Source organism: Chelmon rostratus, chromosome 11 (assembly GCF_017976325.1).
Source record: "Chelmon rostratus isolate fCheRos1 chromosome 11, fCheRos1.pri, whole genome shotgun sequence".
Lineage (NCBI taxonomy): Eukaryota > Metazoa > Chordata > Actinopteri > Chaetodontiformes > Chaetodontidae > Chelmon > Chelmon rostratus.
Genome location: NC_055668.1, coordinates 12,419,396 through 12,439,640, shown reverse-complemented (window position 1 = coordinate 12,439,640; position 20,245 = coordinate 12,419,396). Strand labels below are relative to the sequence as shown.

The 20,245-nt window shown below is 40.2% G+C and overlaps 2 protein-coding genes across 6 annotated transcripts; one reads left to right on the top strand and one right to left on the bottom strand.

Moving 5' to 3' along the window:
* Positions 1 to 2,553: 2,553 nt before the first annotated feature.
* LOC121613581 (inhibitor of nuclear factor kappa-B kinase subunit alpha-like) lies at positions 2,554 to 10,014 on the bottom strand. 5 transcript variants are annotated; one of them, XM_041947044.1, is made up of 22 exons: positions 9,751 to 10,014; positions 8,969 to 9,088; positions 8,781 to 8,875; positions 8,549 to 8,666; positions 8,392 to 8,461; positions 8,202 to 8,290; positions 8,005 to 8,094; positions 7,771 to 7,895; positions 7,424 to 7,531; positions 7,158 to 7,293; positions 6,489 to 6,689; positions 5,893 to 5,995; positions 5,631 to 5,754; positions 5,404 to 5,555; positions 5,256 to 5,317; positions 5,047 to 5,156; positions 4,574 to 4,623; positions 4,169 to 4,277; positions 3,906 to 4,053; positions 3,737 to 3,786; positions 3,163 to 3,262; positions 2,554 to 2,933 (listed from the first exon to the last, which is right to left on the bottom strand). In XM_041947044.1, exons 2-22 carry the CDS (start codon positions 9,059 to 9,061, stop codon positions 2,847 to 2,849), a joined length of 2,220 nt encoding a protein of 739 aa, XP_041802978.1. In that variant the 5' UTR covers positions 9,062 to 9,088; positions 9,751 to 10,014; the 3' UTR covers positions 2,554 to 2,846. The 5 variants fall into 5 exon arrangements, 3 of the variants coding, with proteins under 3 accessions (XP_041802978.1, XP_041802979.1, XP_041802980.1); XM_041947045.1 differs by having other exon boundaries at positions 8,969 to 9,080; XR_006007207.1 differs by having other exon boundaries at positions 2,885 to 2,933; positions 3,163 to 3,532.
* A 4,787-nt stretch (positions 10,015 to 14,801) lies between these two features.
* plaua (plasminogen activator, urokinase a) lies at positions 14,802 to 18,413 on the top strand. Its single transcript, XM_041947856.1, has 11 exons — positions 14,802 to 14,935; positions 15,651 to 15,755; positions 15,850 to 15,910; positions 16,003 to 16,141; positions 16,225 to 16,307; positions 16,402 to 16,443; positions 16,534 to 16,714; positions 16,853 to 16,998; positions 17,098 to 17,238; positions 17,332 to 17,480; positions 17,930 to 18,413. The coding sequence occupies exons 2-11, from the start codon at positions 15,705 to 15,707 to the stop codon at positions 18,122 to 18,124; spliced, it is 1,188 nt and encodes a 395-aa protein (XP_041803790.1). The 5' UTR covers positions 14,802 to 14,935; positions 15,651 to 15,704; the 3' UTR covers positions 18,125 to 18,413.
* The last annotated feature ends 1,832 nt before the right edge of the window (positions 18,414 to 20,245 follow it).

Here is a 20,245-nt window from a genome sequence, read left to right as displayed (position 1 = left end):
TCACCCCGCCTCCTACAGGTTTCGCTCTCGCTTTTACTTGTTACATTATGCTGCCTTCATGTGCGGTCGGACATTTTACCGTTACGATGATTTAAATAGAGCGCCACTAACGTCTTCATAGAGTGAGATAGTTAAATCAATATTTTACATAACAAAAATGATAACTATAATAAAATTAACATGTTTAACAAGAAGACTAAACACGAAGAACAATATTCATACCATATACACATATATACTATATACACAATATATGTATATAAACATAATACATAATTTAGTAGTAGTGTACTAGAGGTTGACATTGGAAAAGGAAGGCAGACTGCCACGTGCAGCGCCGCATTTGGATGTGTCTGACGCTTGGAGCTTAACTTCCCTACGTTTCTCCTACAAATGGGCCTTGAGCTTGTTTGGAGGTTCTAGCAGGGGAGCGCAGCTACTGGTACACCGATGGATGGTCGTCCGCCGGGGGAACCTGGTCCTCTTCCACCGAGCGCGGGGCTTCGGGAGGGACACACATGGACCGGTGAGGGAGGAAGGGGACACCCGCCTAGCCAGCCAGATCAGCCGAATCAACCCTAGCGATCAATGGGGTGACAGATGTCGCAGCCAGATCGCCCTCACATCCAACATCGCACAGGAAGCTATCTTGTATTAATAGGGTCGAGCAAAAACACCGTGTACTATTATGGTGTCAAATTTCCAAATGTTCACATCGACGTACGTATGTTTAAAACATCAAATGATGTTTTATGATGTCGTGATGTTTTTGTACACTTCAAATCAGTCTCATTCGGTGCGATCAGTTAGAAGTTTACCCATGATGTTTAGCGACAATATGTTAATTAGCCACGTTTCTATTGGCCAAAACCCACCAATCAGGTCTTCTCGCAGGGTGTCACGGCTATTGAATAAGTAAGGGATAATGCCTGACGAGGTGTCCATTATCCTAAGTTTTTCACAAGAAGCGGCTGAGCGGACTATTTAATATCTCTCGATGTGACAAGTTGCCAAGGTAACCAGCTCTGGCCACAGAACCTGCAGCTCAATGCCGGCTCTCAAACTCCTAAAACTGGCAACACTGTATTATCCTCCTTCCTTAGTCGACTGGACAGACGCATAAAACAGTCGCAAAATGTCACTGAGAGTAGTGGCAGTGTAGCTCTCAAAGTTGATGTCAATGTTTTTCTGAGCTAGGAAGTCTCTTAATGTTTTAACTGCCCAGTTTTCTTCCATGGTTTTCTTCGTGTTTACTTCGTCCTTTTCATCCTCTAAATTGTTCAGTTCCTCCGGTGTCACCTCCTTGTGTCGCATCTCCTTCTTATATTCTCTTCTCTCTTTCTCTTCTGCTGCATCCCATTCTTCAAAATGATCAAATTCACCAAATAGGTTAAATGAAACTATAAAATCACTAATGTTTTGTCTACTGTCTTGCCGTTGTGATAAATAAACTGTGAAATAACGTATGTTCTGAGTTTCTGTTGCCACGGTTACCAACTAGCGTTTGAGCCAGCGCAATAATTTAGAACAATCAGGCTATTTGACCGGAACTTCTTTTATAGGTTTCCTATAATACATGTTATACCATGGTCTGGGTGAATACTCGATTCTGATTGGCTGCAGGGTGTCGTCCTACCTCGATTTTACATACTCTTAAACCCATTTTGAAGTTGAATTTTACAAAGAAAAACTATACAAATGTGTCATAAAAGTGTAGTCCAAATAGTGTCCTTACTAACAGTTCAAATCTTTGTCATTTACAGCAATGGTCAATTCAAGGATTTGTTTATTCACCTCTTTGATATGTACCTTTACATTTAAGAAAACGAAGATATTCATGTTTAGACCCAGTTTACCTTGCCTTGAATTTTAGTTAGCGTATTGCTCTTAGCTTCCTGCAGCTGCACAGGCTGTTTGCATGTGTTGTTCATGGGTGCATTCTATGGGTGTATGTGAATGCCTCTGAATATATACTATCTTTTACATTTCTGTATTTTATTTCATTGTACAATCAAATAAAAAAAAACACAGTAACTTACACCTTAAACTATTACGTGTACTCAATTGTGGAGGTCAGTGTACGTAAAAGAACAGGTGGTGACACAGCATTGCTTTGCATGTTGTTTTTTTATGGTTACAAAGTAATTTTCCACACCTGGCAGGACACTTTCTCCTGAAGTGAATGATTAAAAAAAAAAAAGATAAAAGGTAACTGAAATCATACAGTGAGGTATCCTAACTGCACTGCCTTTAACAATGCCTGTCACTTTATTTTTGTAGTATTAATTTATATTCGATGCATGTTCCTCTTGTTTTGCCTCTTTACTGTTTGGATATCGGCAGCTCCCAAGAGAATTTTGAACCCTGGGTCTTACAAACAAGCTATTTCCTGTATGTGTGAGACAGTCGTCTGGTCCACTGTGTGAATGTAAATAAACCAGATACTTACATACTTATCTTCAACAGTTAAGCATTTGCAAAGAAAAGACAAACTGATTCGAAAAAAAATCCACAGTTTTAAACTGCTTGAATAAAGACAAAACACGGCATGTGTGCCATACATGGATCAAATTTATTCACATTCCATCATGCATAGTTTGTCAGCAGCAATTATTTATTCTAATCAATATTACCAATAAAATAAATAAGTGTCAGTTAAAGCTGGAAACAGCTTTTAAATTTCAACAATATACATTTAAGTTAAAACATGAACAGCTTACCACATGATGCTGTTTCACACATTGTCTTACAGCATTACTTGTATGTAAATGACACAGTACAGAATCACAAAGCTTTCAGATAGTGTAACTCTGATAAGGCACTTGTTTACAGTATACATCATTGACTCATAACACTGAGTCTTTGGTCAACCTCTCCAGCTTCTGAGGACAGGCTTTCACTGCTCCATACTCAGTCCAGCTCCAGTCCTGCTCCTGGAGAGAGAAAGAACACGTATATACATACAGTACTACTAAAAATAACATTCTTCATCTAATATCAAGTGGTGGTGAATAATATTATTTACAATAATTTGATTATTTTTACAGATGCCTTCTGGCAAGTCAAACAAAAAGTCTAAACAGTGGGTTTATATAGAAGTTGTTGTTGTTAAGAGATCTGTTTACAAGCATGAATACACTCCCTCACACCTGTATACCATACCATGACACTGTGCTCCATCTCCTGGGTGGTGTCTTGCAGAAGAGAAGTTAGTTGACTCAGATAACGCTGATTCTCATCCAGTAATTGATCAACAGTTTCACTGAAAGAGACAATAGACTCTAAATTGCCTGCATGAATAAGTTTTCCTGTGTTTGTGACAGAATAGCTACCTGTCCTATGTCTACCCCACTTCTCATGCAATGAATATTGGGATTGTGCACAAAAAGAAAAAAATATTATCTTTTAGGGACATCTGGGCTTCGTATTAGTGTCTTCAAATCAACAGACATTGGGGAGATGATGTGTCCTGCTTCCGCAAGCTGCAAGACTTTGAGGTGCATGGGCTGACCTCTTTTGGCAGCTTTGTGATCTGTACAAAAACCAGCAGCTGAGATACTTCAGTACTTTCCGCAGCGTGTAGATTTAAACTTACCTTCTAAACTGCAGATAAACTACTGACAGAGAAAGAGCCATGTGATGTTTTAGTGTGGATATTCACGTTAACTGTGTTTTTCAGGTACAACTGAATTCTGTAAATCTAGGGGCAGAGAATTTTGACTTGTACAGATCTTACCTGTCTGAGGGTCGTTGTGTAAGTGACTGCGATGGAGAATTGGTCTGGGCCTAAATACACAACCACACACTCTATTAGCTACAGTGTTATTTGACTTCTACATTGGATCCTGTATTGCAGAGCTTCAAGATCCTAAAACAACATTTTCTGCCATCTGTTTTATACTCACACAGGCAATCTTGAGGAGGTACCAGAACTCTTTCTGTCTCTTCATTTGCATCTGCATCACGGCTGCCTCTGCAGTTTTTATGTTCCCTACCGCCCTCTCCAACTTAGGGAATAAATCAACAATGCGACGTTTACACACCAGAATTGTACTGCAGAAAAAAAGAAAAATTCGGAAAATCACAGATGACACACACAGGAAACCGCAAAATGATGCCTCAGTTGTGCCAAATTTTGCATGATTATGTCCACTTGTGGATAAATTACCTCAGGTGAGTGTACAAGTCTTTCAGCACTCTGTCCTGGTTCTGAACTGTTTGGAGTATGGTCTTCACCATGTCAGAGCTGTCACTGTAGCCGTGCGGAGGGTCAGGACCTGCGCGAACACAGAGTCCTATCATCGTCCAAGTAGTATCCTCTGACACACTCAATTAAACACATACTACATGCCAACCTGCTATTCCCAATCACAGCCATGCTGAGGAATCAAACAATGGTCCCCCCTGTGACACATTTGTTCAGTGAATCAATCTGCATATCTTCTCAGCCAACATATTTTTTTTATTATACAACTGAGTTGTATCCATAGCAACAAGCATTATCAGATTCCCCAGCTCTGTCATTGGCTTTGAAAAAAAAAGCAGTTTAAAATGTGCATTGATTTGTACTAACTTTTGCATTTTGCTTTCAGTTGCTTGTAGAGTTCAATGGCCTTTTCCTCACTGACAGTAAAAGACAGACAGATAGATGAACATGTGCATACCAATAATATGCAGGTATTTTTAAAGGACAGATTCACATTTTTCAGTTTGTCTTCAAACAATAGTCAGATGCTTAACATCTAATTCTTGCATAATTGTAAAGGATGGAAACACACATTAGTTTGCTTTTTTTTGGACGATTTTCTGTAAAGTCGGTTTCTGCTTCACATGGATGAAAACAGATAAAAGTGAATTGTGTGTTTCCATCAGCTGGTTTAGGCAAATAAACTGTCAACCTGAGCAGAGACCACATGTTTTGCTTTATATTGACTATTGATTATTGAATTAACAGAAAAAGACAATTAAATTGTTAATCAAGATAGAAAAATGTGAACCCATCCTTTAAGAAAATGATTACAGTTTAAATATAACGGAGGAACTCACAGCTGTTCCATTACATCCTCCTGTTTCCTCGCAAATGGACTCCTCTGCAACTCCACAATCTCAAAATGTACAGCCACTATCTCTTCATCCAGATACGCCACATCTGCAACCTAAAGCAAAACATCAACAAAGCATGCACTGTTTTGAAAAAAAACAAAGACTGCAAATAAGTTTGTGTAGAATTGCTTTGAGTTAAACATCTTTCTTACCTTCATAAACCCATCAGCCTTCTCTTCATTTTCCTGCCAGGTCTTCAGCAATTTTTCTGAAGCTTCAGAGCACCAGGAGATAGCACAATCAAGGCTTCCATAATTACTTTAAATTATGTATCACAGCAGGAGATTAACATCTACTCACAGATGCCGGTGTGTCTCTGTTTGGTATATTGCTCAAGGTCGTGCTGGATGCTGGTCTTAAAAAAGGCCAGTTTGGCTCGGAGCTGCTGCGACTGGGAGAACAGCAGGTTCTTGTATCGTGTTAAGTTGGTGTTGTAACGCAGCAGACTCAGTCTGCACAGACATAAACACAAGGTAAGCATGTTTCAGTGTGTGGGCGTGTGTCTTAGCGAGTGTTTGTGCACTTACATGGCCGCTCTCTGCCCCCTGTACAGGCAGATGTAGTCCTCTTTCAGTCCGCAGATGTAGCTGACTGCTTCCCCCCACACCTTTCTTAGTGCAGACAGTGGGAGTTGAGTCTTCGTCTCCCTCACTGAGACAGCACATAGTTCACAAAACACACGCGCTTGCTATGAATTTGGATAATGTTGCAATAAAAACATCAAGGATCTCACACCATTCTGAATAACATAATAATAATAATTATCATAATAATAGATAATTATCTCACCTATAAAGTTGACACTGTCTGGCAGAGGTCTGGCAGTCAGTGGGCCAGAGTACTTGGTCAGGCTCTTATCAAACAGGAAAACTATGGAGCTGTCCCAGCCTCGCTGAAAGCAGAGAACAAATATCGCTGTGGATACTCCAGTATGCATCAAAGGAATATGGCTCCCTGGTAAAAACAAAACATCCAGTGGAAGCTGATACTGAGGTTTAGATTTGCTAATACACTTTCTTCCTGAGGAGGCAGAAAGGCAGGAAGCAAATAACCTTCATACATTCATTGATACAGACCGCAGACACGCTGTCAAACAATTTGTCAGCTATTACAACTATGACAGACTTATTTGCCTCATTTATTTTACTCCAAAAAGGACCAACTGGAAAAAATGTTTCAACTGCCCTGCTGAAGACAAAAAAAGATGGTAAAAATCACATTCCTACTACCAGAAATGGTGTATGGTGTAATGCAAAAAAAAATGTTTTAAAAGTTTTCTAAAACATGGAGATGAAGAAAAAACAGCAAGTCCTCTCTTGCATATGTACATGTGGCAGGGCCGGTTTCACAGCAGATATTTATGTTCATGTGTGTGTGTCAAATACCAATCCATCTGGCAGACAGTGAGAGGGCGGTCTGCGTGGGTCGAGGGAGATTCCCGTCTCCAGCAGCAGCTCTTGACTCAGCGGGGAGATGTGTGTTTGAGTGTGTGTCTCCAGACGAAGCTGCAGGGAGTGTAAGCTCTCCTCGGCACCCAAAACCAACGAGTGCAGCTGGGCTGACGTCATGTCCAACACATGAATCACCTGGAGACATTAAGGCAGGGGGCTTTGCTGTGCATGCTGTCCTCAGCTGGGATACATAAAACTATAAATGCACTCAATAAAATCTGGTTTAAAGGAGGGGTGAGTCATTCTGGTGAAAGATTGTTGATACTGCCATCTCTCCTACTTCACAATACGATTACATGTTAGCCTGACAGATTCACTCTCCCTCTCAAACCCCGTCCCCTTGTCCTGTGCATGAATACCACCTATTGCTGATCGTCTGGGATAGTATCGTGTGGCTCTGTCTGAGCCACTTTGTTGTTTCCCATTTACAAAGCCAAACCAAAAACAGCTCAAAAAATGTTTTTTTTCCAGCACACACCCAGCTAGCGGACCATTAGGAGACACTGGTTAAATCTGAAGTTTAGCGAATATCAACAATCTACCCAGAATGACTCACCGCATCTTTAAGTGAGTCTAAACATAAGCAAGGTTCATACAAGTCACCTTCATTTTGAGAATATTCTGTAGAACTGTGTAGCAGCACGGCTTGTTTGTGTCTGGATCCAGCCCTCCACCACGTGCAGCAGGGTCCCACAGTAACAGCATCTGCAGAAGAGACTCGGTTGGCTCCAACAGTGGCCTTTGAACACACACACACACACACACACACACACACACACACACACACACACACAAACACACAGGTAATTAAGATACAAGAATGAGGGACACATGACTGGTACTTACAAAAGGGCTTTTTTTGTCTGTACCTGCTGAGATTGTTGGGATACGGGAGATGTGTGGAGAATCTGACTTCTCCATTCATATCCTCCACGGCCATGATGTCTTTGGGACCTTTGTTCTTGACTTTACTTGTCCTACAAAAGCCAGCAAAGAGGCAACCAGACAGAACTGAAAATAAAGCCTGATCCACAAAATGTTCCACAGATTCAGAAAAACATCTGTATGCACTTGTCTTACTTTGTCTTCAACATTAACATGCAGCTATTTTGCAAACTAATAAAAATGTCACCATCACTACATATGTAAAAAGTGTATGTTATATGCATATTTTGGTATCCTGCATATCCTGTACATTGCTGCTGCGTTGACTCACCACTGTACAGGCTGCATGTGGTGTAAAAAGGGGCGAAAGCCACAAGTGCATTCAAAGATCACTGTCCCAAAGCTCCAGTAGTCCACAGTTACAGTGTAGGGTTTACTCTCAAACAGCTCTGGAGCCTGGAACACATATAGATTTATAAAACAGGGCTTGTTTGTTGATCTATTAGAAAAAAAATAAAAATAAAACATTTCATGCAGAGTAATGATTCACTGATGCAAAACTTACCAGATACTGGAGAGTTCCAACAAAGGATGTACAGAGACTTCCCTGATCCAGGTCTTTTGCATAACCTAGATCTATGATTTTATGAACAAGCTGGGGGGAAAATAGTTTCATAATAAGAGCAAGGAACAGAAAATCATAGAATATATGAAACTGCAGATTGCACAGGCTGCATGCATGTAAAAGGGAAATGGGCTCACCTTCCCATCAATCTCCTGCAGAACTATGTTCTCTGGCTTTAGGTCTCGGTGAATTATCTTATTTTCATGGAGATACTGGATACCAGAACCTGTGTTTGTAAAATAAATAAATAAATAAATAAATCCATATACATTATGCATCAACAAGTGATAACAGTGACTTATTGTCAAAGTAAAAGCTTTACATTACCAATGTCACTGAGAAGCGAGAGGACTTCACTCTCCTTTAGCCCACAGCAATTTTCTGGTTTATTCAACACCTAAATAAAAAGGCATTGAAGTTAATAGTGCAATATGTAAAAAGACAACTAATTGTTTGGGGTCTTTATAAAATACCCACTTGATACCTTGCGTAGGTCTCCTCTTGAGCAGTACTCCATGGCCAACAGAGGTAAGTCATTTAAAGCAATGGGGCTCAACTCTTCTGGAACTTCTCTGGCCTGAACCACATTCACATGGTTCAGCCTAAAACAGAAAAGAGAGCCAAACAAACAGCAACGGTTCGATCAGAATACAATGCTCAGTGATGTTTGTTCATGGGCTTCTTTGTAAACACATGCAGATGCTTCACACACTCACTTCTTCATGATCTGAATCTCTCTGCTCCAGCGGTCTTTGTTGTTGGAGTTCAGCTCCAGGCGGCAAAGTTTCACAGCAATCTTCTCTCCCAACTCCTGCTCAACACAGACAAGGAGTGAAATCAAGCCAAGGACTTAATTTGGGGCTGGGATGTTCTCCTTAGCATAGAGACGGATGAAAGGACTTACAAGGTGCTGGTATAGGTAGACATGCCCAAAGCCTCCCATCCCAAGCCTCTCCTTCATCTCCCAGGAGCACTGTTTGGGTGCACTGCGCTCCATAGTGTGAGGCCTGCTGGAGCTGGAGACCTCAAGAAAGAGCAAAAATAAAAAAAAACTGTCACTGTCCAGAAACTTTATTGACTACATTGTTGATGAGGACTCTGTTCTTCAAGCCCTTTTATTTATCCATGAACATATCTCTCCTCTTTGCATCTGCAGTGGAAACAGTGAGTAAATGTTCTTTATTACTGATTAATATATATTGTCATATTTTTTCTTCATGATAGAATATCACAAAAGATAGTTCCCACTTAGCATAAAATATCAGCAATAAAATAAAGCCTAATATATATGTTAATTCAGTTTTACAGATATTTCAAGAATGAAAATCATGTATTCATTTCTATTTTAATATTCCAGTGGTGCACGTGGATCTTTGAAATGTTTACCTTTCTAAATATAACTTTACATTTAACTTTTTACGTTTAACTTATAACTACAGTGAACTAATATTTTGCTAAGAGATTAAGAGTTTTATTTAATTTAATCACGTTTACTGCTTTTGATGTTGCGCTTTGCTCATCCTGTAGCGTTAGCTGTACTAATACACTCAAGTTTAGGAGCTATTTGTCATTGTTGGATTGCCAATGGTAAGTTCAGTGAAGTCACGTAACTCATAGACACCTTCAAGATGTTAATTAAAAGTCTACTAACAGCAAGGCCTCCCCCCACAAGCATGACCAACTCACCTGTCCAGGAGGTCAGAGTCGACAGATGTCAGTTAGCTTACTTTAAATGCCAGAACATTGTTGCTTCGGAGTTGGCTAACCGTGTTGTTTACGGTTCGTTTCCTTATCTAGTGTTCTTGTAATAAAGCTGAACCGGCGAATACACCTTCACACGTTACTGTCCATCAAACACGGCTTCAAAACTAAAGGTTACGTTGTGTTTTATTATAGTTTTCGGTGGAAAGTTGTAGAGACAGACACGCAGCTCAGTATCTGGGCAAAGTGAAAGCGTTGACTGACAGGCAGATGTTGTTTCTGCGCATGCGTGTCCGGTTGAACAACGGAAATGAAGGAAAGCTTTTCCGCAGGGCGAACTCTCCTTCTGTTGGGGGCTTTCCCATCCCACCCACACTAGATGAGAAAGTGTAAAGTGAGCATTTAATGTCAACAGGGGTGTTAAATAAGCCTACTCATTTTTTCCCGTTTTAACAAAACGGTGAGCAGTATAGTCAATATCTCCAAAACTTTTTACAAGGTCTTAATTTCCTCGCTAGATGGCGCCATACGCACAGCTTTACAGCGCAGGAGCCAAGCTGAAAGTGACAGATACGAAGTTGGCCCTCTCAGAAGTTAATCCTCTGCTTAAACAGGAATTCACAGTAAGATCAGTGCCTCCTTTTCAAGAGAGACCTGTGCACACACACTAAACAAGACACTGAAATTCACAGAAAACACAATTCTCATACACATGAGATATTTGTTCCATATTTAAGATAACAATCAGGCTACAAGTGGTATTTAAAATGCAAAATACCATGTTTTTTATATCGTCAGAGGAAAGATTTACTTGTGACTCATTATATTTATAAGGAGCATAATATCAATTTAAAACCAGTCTTCCACACTGAGTTTAAACATGTTGTACATGTAACTGTCTAAGGACCTTACATTTTAATTAGTGTTTTCACGTGATTATTTGCCTTACAGGTAAATAATGTACAAATAATCTTCCGTCTGTTGGTTAAGGAGGAACATCTCACCTTCTCACATAGGATACAATGGTGAGCCAAGTCAATCACCTGTGTATTGAGTGTAGTGTACTCTTATCACAGTCAAGAGGCTTTAAGATGAAAGGAAAGGCAGGCATATACAGTATACAACATCAACATTATCATCAGTTTGCTAGTCTAGTTTGCTGGTTTCCTCATGGTTCTTAAAGTGAATCTGTTATCCAGCCAGATTTCCAGATATTTCTACCTTTCAACAAATTTGAGATCCTTGAGTTTTTATTCTCAGTTTTTCAGTTCAGAAATGCCATTTAATTGTCATTTAAAAAAACAACGGTTTGTGCCATGCAGCTATAAAATTCTGCTGAGCTTTCATACTTCCAAGAATAAATTAGGGTTTCAAGCGCAAACTTGAACCATGAAGGGATAAGATGTAATATTTTTTACAGACAATATGACAGATTCTGTGCTATAGACAGCTTGAGGTTCCAGAGGTTTGGCATATTGGGGAGAACTCATAATTTCTCAATCTATCAAACAAAAGATTAGCTCACAGGAGACGATGAGAAATCTGCAATTAGTCAAGAAATGTGACAACATGTTTTAAACGGTGAGTGAGGGTTGATGCAATATGGGCCTGTGCGATTACTTGTAACAATGAATCAAAAGGCTCTGCAACTGTATTTTGTGGGTTTTGTGGTGTTTGTTCTCATCAATGTGAAATAGAGTTTGTGACATGAGACAGACTAGTTTTTTGCTTTGCAAGAGTTAATCATTACTGATATTTATGTCACTATGTATTTGCTTCATATGAAATCACGTTGCACAAATAAAAGTCACTTCTCTTTGTTGTCTGCAGGCTGTAGATGTAAATGTGAATATAAATATACTGCTGACAGCAAAGAAGTAATTTTAAATTCATTTTTACAGCAATATTTTCTTTCAGGCTGATGGTAAGAATCAGTTACAGTTGGTGCATGCCCACCACACCCTAGTAGTTGCTCAAAACGGTGTTCCAGTTTTATTTAAAATAATTCTTCTTTTTCTCAATAGGGTGGAAAGGAGAAGCAGACAGGTGTGGTCCAATAGAGAAGCTGAAAACACGTGATATAAAATCCCTATACTGCAAAATCCAGCTCTCACAACCAAGAAAAAAAAGCAATAAAATGGTGCAGATATAAATGAGTAAGATTATCTGCCAACAGAACAGGACACCGTTTTCTAAAATGACTAAATGCATCTAGTCTCAAATAACCTGCAGTTCTCTTAAAAATACATCTGTCTGGGTGCAGAGAAAGCCTGACTTCGACAAAGCAGTTTTGTACTCGTCTGTGATGATCAAGCATCTTAATAATTTTTAAAATTGTAGTTTCAAGCATTCATTTAGTCAGAGCAAGTCTCAGTAAGTAAAGACAAAGCCTGAAACAAGTGAAATGCTCTAACATAAAATCTGCGTGCTGAGAAGATAAAACAAGCATATGTTGCCTTGATTTAAGATATTTCATCTTACTTAGATTTTGCTTGTTGCAGTGCGTCACAAGAGTGTCCACCTTTGAGCTGTTGTAGGTGTGAAAATAAATGTTGTCCGTGGTTTTCTGCCTGTTTTGCTCTATAGCATCTCTGTTTTTTGTGTTTGTCCCTTTACAAACAGGAGGAAGAGGACTGTGAAAATGGTTGGCAGGTTCAAAGTGTTTTGCACAAGGTCTAAAGATCAGCACTGAGAAAATAGAATATAATGAGAATTGACTTTTCTTCTTGGAACTTGAACGTTTCCTCTGAGGTAACCACACTTTAATCAAGATGGCAGCCAAATTCTGTGAAGTCTCTTCTAACTTCATATCTGTTATAGGCTTAAAAATAGATCATGAATCATGCTCTGTTTCTGCACGCTTGTGTTTCTCATTTTCTCCTTCCTCATTTTCTCTGCACTGATATGAGGGTGTTTCATGGGTGCAAACCCCCCACTCTCTATACAAGTATAGAAGCTCCTATATGTTAGAGGACAGGATGTAGTCAACACACCAATACTAACAGGCTCAGAGTCATACTGTTGTCATACAGGGTTGTAGCTGCAAATTCTGGTCGATCCATGTCGTTTTTAGTGCCTGCAACACAGGCTGCAACTGTGGACCCCTGATACAGCACCACCTCTCACACTTCTCTCCCAACTTTGGAGATTAAACAAAGTTAATTGCTCATCATTGCACATTCAGGAAGACCATGAGCTCCAACAGGTGAGTTCTGAGCCTTAATGATAGTATATGGTGGGTGAATGGTGTCCAGACTGGAGCGTGGGAAACAGAAGATTTGAGTCTAAATGACAAAATCAAACACTCCAGGTTGCAGCTGGCTTCAACCACCAAAATCCTGGGTTTCCCTGGCTTGGGTAATTTCTGTGTCACACATAGTTCTTCTTTTGGTATAACACCTGTGTGGGGTTTAAAGTAGACGTCTATCAGAGAAGCCAACTGGAGTTAATAAATGAAAAGATGAATGTTTTTTGTTCTTCCATGCTTCCTGGCTTGGCATCAAGCATGTTGTACATGTTAACTTCATCCCTTGAAGGCCTCCTTCCCTTCCTCCGCCTCACACAAAGGTGTCATATCTGGCTATTGTCACGTCAAAGAGGAGGAAATATGAGTAACACGGGCGTCAGACATTTTAGCCAGAAATCCCCATGCAAAATTCATAACAATGCCTATTGTTTTAGGGGAAGTTGAGTTACATTATTAGTATAAGATGTGCAAAGACTGTTGAAATGTCTTGAAAGGCAGCTGCTCTGTTATCCAAACCAGATTTATGAGTTTAGAAGTAGTACAGTCTCAGGAGTACATGCCTTTAAGTTTATGATGCAGTTGTCTGCATGTGACAACAGGCAAATGATTCAAGAGGATGTATAAGTCACTACAGATGCAGTGCACGGTCGCATTTGTCATAAGATCACTTTACCTTATACAGTATCACTTAAAAAAAACACATCCAGTGGTCTTTTTTAAATCTTGTTGTTTAAAATGGTGTTGTGGTCATGTAGTAATATTAAAGAACATTAGAGTGATGAGCACCTTGTTTGTTATATGTTTGATAAAAACAGAAATAATTTATGTAGAACCTTTCTTCACAAGGTCCCACGTCCTCCACAAGTGAAAGCAACAGACATTAAAAGCAACAAGCGAATAATATAATAGTAACGTGTACATTCTTACTTGACCTGGTTAAAAGGCGTGCAGCTGTTTTTTATATCAGCTATAAATGGTGCAGGCTATTTTGGTTAAGAATGGAAAATAATGCACAGACAAGGCAAAATTAAGGAATTTACTACAACCGAATAGATGAATCCCTGAGTTGAGTGGTTAAATTTGACTGCCTGCAGTGGCACAACTACCACGCATGTAATAGAGGAAATATATCCAAACGCATGAATCTTAATATTTGTTGGATCCCCTTCACAGTCTCTAAATAAGTCAGTCTGAATCATATAGTGTAAAAGACGTCATGAAAATGTTCCTTTACTGACATGTGCAGCCAATCAAATGGCATAACAGGATCTTCATTTAATCAGTATAAGTATTTGAATGGGACATTGGACCAAGCAAAGACTGAATGTATGAGGAAATACAGACCACTTGAGTTCACATTATCACATCAAGTCAAACCTACAAAAATGCAGTATTCTTTCTTCTGAGCATATGCTGTAGCGTAAAATCCAGATTTCTGTTATGGGAAAAATGTTCTAAATTAAATTAAGTTAATTTTGTGTTACTTATGAATCTCAAACCTGTCATTCTACCTTGAGATGGGACGTGCTCCTCAGAGCTGCAGCACCTTTCAACATATACATGACCAATTTTGGATATCTTTATTTTAGCTGTATTGCTGTGGTTTCGGGGGAAGGAGGGGGGTTGCTCTGTCTGCATGTGTCACAGGACATGACATAATCTTTGGTCAAGACTTTGCTGAATAGCCAGTTGAGTGCCAGTGATGTTTTGATATCGTCTCCTAATCTCCTCCCACTTGTAGCCTGTGTGTTTTTAAATGGGAGGAACGCAAGGAGGCTCAGCACTGCAGCACTGGAGCAACTCGCAGCGAGAGTCCTACTACAGCTCAGGTGCACATCAGAGGACACAGAGAGGAGATAACAATCAGCCCAGCGGGAAGAAATAACAAAGAGCTTCATCAGGATTGCAAGCTTGGATAGAAAGGTAAACATATCTTGAACAAAGCTTCCTATACTGTGACATTCAGCAAAATATAAGTTGTTTTATAGTTATTCTTTATATAGTTTTAGGGATCCTTCTTCCAGCACGGACAGACAATAATATGAATAGTCTGGATGACAAAATTATAGATAGATAATAAATGCACATGAAGAATGGATTCACACAGATGGAGAAAAGACACAAATATACAGGAGGACTAATATTTCAATGCTAAAAAAGAATTGAATTAAAAAAGAGATGTAGTGGAAATGAAAGTGTTTGTTGACAGAAATTGTGCATCAAAAGTAAAGTTTTAACCATGCAACCTTTTGTCTTTGTCATTGTCCAGTTGATACTGTGTCCAAGAAATATCTAGATATTCAGTGATTGAACTAATGTGATGTAATGGTGTGCGCATGCTACGCAGTAATCAGCTAACCTAAATTGATACCGCACTCACAGTACAGATAGAGATGATGTTTACAGTACAGAGCGCACACAGAGAGCATGCTCTGTCTGTTGCTTTTATATTAAAACCTTCCGCAGAACAGTTTTTCCCTCATGCAAAAAACAGAAATGTATCTCTGTGTGAACTGAAGCGCACGTGCTCTTGTTTCTGTCCTGTCACATGCTTCAAGATAAACTCCATATACGGACAGAGTAGCTTTGAGTCCAGAGTTGTGTTGTTCCATTTCTGTAATTTTTATTCCTTTTTCAGTCCGCCTCCAGACTGAAATATATCCAACAAGGAGAAGCGAAACCAGAAGTGAAGATGAACCTGTTAGTCATCCTCGCTCTCCTTGCAGCATTCAGCCTAGATGTGGTAAGTAGCAATAAGAGGAAGTAGCTTTAAATGCAACATTCATACCCGGGGGGGAATCAACTGTCTCAACTGTGAATGTCTGTGCTCCTCTCAGGCTTTTTCACAAAGATGGCCTAGAAAGAGTTTGTCACGTCAACCCCAGCGCACTTTAATGGGTAAGCCAATTGTCAATGTAACACATATTTTTAATATGCTGCATTTGCTGCATTTGGTGACATTAAATGTTCTCATCTCTCTTTATCTTCAGAGATGTGCCGGTCTGGGGATGGGAGCAGTTACAGGGGATCTGTCCGCGAGTCGGCATACGGCAACAAATGTCTCAACTGGAACAGGTTCAAAAACCCTTGGGGAGCTTCAAAGGGACTCGGAAACCATAATTACTGCAGGTATACTTAAAATCACCAGTCTGGCACCTAGATTTGTTCAGGAGGAGGTATCATGAGTCTAATATTATTTCCTTGAATGGTAGGAACCCTGACCACAGCCTGATGCCGTGGTGCTATGTCCGAAGAGGAAGGAGGGCTGTGAAGGAATTCTGCGATGTTCCCAGATGTAAGGCTGAGATTGGAATTTTAGAAGTCATTGAAATATTGTATGTTTGATTTGGATTTTTCTGATAATCTCTGTTTTATCTGCTACCACACAGGCTCCACACCAACAGTAAAACCTCCACCTGTTGTGGATACAGGTACTTTTGTTGTTTAAACACAATTTTTCTCAGTGCAATCTTGTGATCTCCTTCATCCCGCTTACTGACTCACTGTGCGTGTCCCTGCAGAGCTGACATGTGGTGAGAGGTCTGAGCGGAGGATGCATAAAATCGTGGGTGGTTCTTTCACACCCATAGAGTCGCACCCATGGATCGCTGCTATCTTTCAAGGGCGCCAACGCTTCCTGTGTGGCGGTTCTCTCATTACACCTTGCTGGGTTGTCACGGCTGCACACTGCTTCTCTGATGGGTGAGACAAAACAAAAAACACTGTCATTTCCTCCACTGCAATTCTCATGCTGTAATGGCAGCATGACTCATGTGGGTATGTAATATGTTTGCACACTTGTGTGCGTGTTTTAACCATTTGTGTTTGGTTTTTGTTCAGTAATGAGACTGACATCCGGCATCTGTCTGTATTCCTGGGGAAGAAGGCCATCAATGACACAGACGCTGACAAGGAGCAGAGCTTCACTGTGGAAAAACTGATCATCCACCAAAAATTCAACATGTCCAACTTCAATAATGACATAGGTGTGTACACTTGTGTTGTGTGTATGAGTGAGAAAGGTAAAGAGCTGCGTGGGTGCTTTGTGTGCAGGACTCATAGCAGTGTTTGTCTTTAAAATTCAGCATTGTTGAAGATCAAAAGCAGAAATGGAGGATGTGCATTGAAGTCACCGTCAGCACGGGTTGTGTGTCTTCCCCCACTTCACACTCAGCTTCCTGCAGGATTTCAGTGCAGCGTTGCGGGGTTTGGAAGGGAGAAATTCAGTACGTACCACAAAAATCTCTGATCTACAGATTCATAGCTGATCTCTCAGCCATTTCGATGATTCTCATAACTGACACTATGCTTTCTTGCAGTGGCGTGGCATTACTCACAGTACCTGAAACAGGCCAGCGTGAAAATGATCTCCCAGTCGGACTGTAAAAGTGAATCGTACTATGGAGATCTCATCACAAAGAACATGTTCTGCGCTGGGAGCCCTGACTGGAGCACTGATGCCTGCAAGGTGAGCAAAGAATCCCGTGTATGAGTATGTGTGCATGTGTGAACTGGGAGAAGAGGATGTTCAAAGAACCACACTGTAAAAACCTAAAAAGAGGAAAAAAAAGAAGGCTTCTCGCTTGCATACAGTGAATGTATTTCCTGGTTTAAATGTCTGTGCAAAAACAGAAGTGCAAAAATAACAGAAATTAAAGGAAGTTGTAATCTGACACACAGTGTGCAACATGTTTCAAGCTCCAGCAGCATTAAAGCTGATCTGAGGAGCACTCTTTCTTAAGAGGAAAGAGTGTTAGATTATTCAATGCAGGAATATTGTTTCATTATATAGATGCTGGTTCAGATGCATAAATTAATTTGATAAATAATAAATATTTTAGAGTCTAATATCTACAGATACTGGAACTTTTCTTCATGCTGTGAACACTGACTGACTGATGTGTCCTCTCCACACAGGGGGACTCTGGTGGTCCGCTGGTGTGCGAGGTGTCAGGTCGGATGTTTCTGTTCGGGGTGGTGAGCTGGGGTGAGGGCTGTGCCATGAAGAACAAACCGGGGGTTTACACGCAGGTCACCAAATACAACAAGTGGATCGCTGCAAAAACTGGGCTCTCCAAGTTCACGCAAGGATACAAGTATCCCACAAAATGAAGCTGTGGCAGAGAACCAGCTGTTGGGCATTCGTAGCAGTTCTGTAGCCTCTGTGTGTCGTCAGTTCAGCGTTTTTCAGTTCAAAGTGAATGTTTATTTAAATATCTTTTATTGTATATAGTGTATAATACTTTTTATCACTTGTGCATGAATATTTCATACTGAGAGTATGGATTTTTAAAACAAGCTACCAGAAAGTTTATTTATGTCATTTAATTTAATAAGCATTTCCTCTTTTAGAAGGCTGGCCCTGCTGTTGAGCATTTTTTATAATTAATAAAATATTTGTATTACATTTTGATTGGGCTCATTATTTTCTCCAAACCAAAATGTTTCTGTCTCCCTGCTGCATGTGTGTGTCATGTCAAGCACACACCAACGCATGTAGAGATCCTTTAGTGAATGTGCCCTTAAGTCAAACACTGGAGGGCGCTGTTGTGTTAAAATAACATACAGGCAGTACAGGAGTTTCAGACATACTGAAGATCACATAAAGTATTTCAGCATAAACAGTGATGACACACAAACTGAGGCAGTATCTTCTTATGTGAAGACGGTAGGGTTCATTCCACACTTGTTAAAGTTTTCAGAGACAGTGTATAAATCTGATATGTAGCAGTTTGAGGACTTTGCAAGTACTTTTAAGATGCCATATGAGAAACAAAATTTATGGTGTCATTTGAAATGTATTTTTTCAATTATCACTATTTTTTTTAAGCCTCAAAAGCATTGGCTCAAAAATTGGGCCTTTGTTCTTGTATCTCTCTCCAGATGCTCCGTATTATCCCACTAAACATCCGTCAAATGGGCAGCAGCAGATTAAGAAAGCTGAGCTTTTCTGACTTTTTGTCTTGCCTGGCTGGACTTCCATCCTACAGCATATTTGCATTTTATGGGCACAGCGAGCATTGCAAATAATTCTCACCATTGTTTAAAACCTACAGAGTGAAGCTCAAACAAAAACATGTTGGTGGAGTCACACCACAGGAATCTTGTCCTTTTTATCTCTGATCACTTATGCCAAGAAGGTAAAAGGTTGCGGAGCAGACAGAATAAACTGCCCTATATCTCTTTTCCTCCGTCCTGCTAAATGCTAACATGTTCACAATGCAGGTATAGAAAATTGATGTTCAGCATTTAAATTTGGCATGTTTGCATGCTAACATTAGTGCAAAAGATGAAATACAGCTGAGGCTGACGGAAGTGTCATTGGTTTTGGAGGTATTAAGTCAGAAGCCAAAGTACAGGACAACTTCAACCAATGGTGGTGCTATGGAGGAAAAGTCAGGGGATCACCAAAGCTCAGCGAGAGGGGAACATGAACATCTGTACCAAATTTTAGAGAAATCAAATACATAGTTGTAAAGGGCTATAACAAATGTAGCAGGAAAGTCCCACTAAAGTCTCATTTAACCTGGTGAGGGACAAAAACAGGACCAAATGAGAAGTTTTTCAAGGGAACAAACAGGAACGTTCCCTTAAAGGTACAGACACAGAATCTGGACCACTGAAAGCTTCGGCTGGAGGGTGGCAACCTGCGAGTTAGGCGGTGCTTGGTCTTGGCTTGTCCATTTTGCAAAAAGAACAGCTGCGTCACATATTACCACTAAACAGTGTACTAAAATATGTTTCTAAAAACATTTCAGGAGAGGAACAGGCAAAGCAGTAACAGAATCGTGATTCATATTTTATTAGCACTGCCCAGTTTGACAGTTTGATCTGATTTTCATGAACCTGAGTGCACTGAATGCACTCATTTGTATCCATCAAACACTGCATGCCCAGATCCCCTGCTATCTGTAGAAAATGAATAGGATCCGTCTACTTGACGCTTGTCAAAGGATGCAGTGTGTCTGTACCTTTAAAGTTGATGTCAAGCTTTAAGGTCATTCATAATGTCACACCAGGACCAAACAACAAGCTGTTCTGAATGTCAGTAACATCCCAGTACCGTCCTGCAGAGATCGCTGTGCTGGGGACAAATGGAGGACTTCATAAGCGCCCTGTAAATGTCCGGGGTGCACTCCCTGTTTGCTGGTGAGACATTTCAAACCACCAGTGTCAACCTCATGGTGGTACTAGAAGGCCAGCGAGGAGATCATCAAAATCAGTAATATTCGT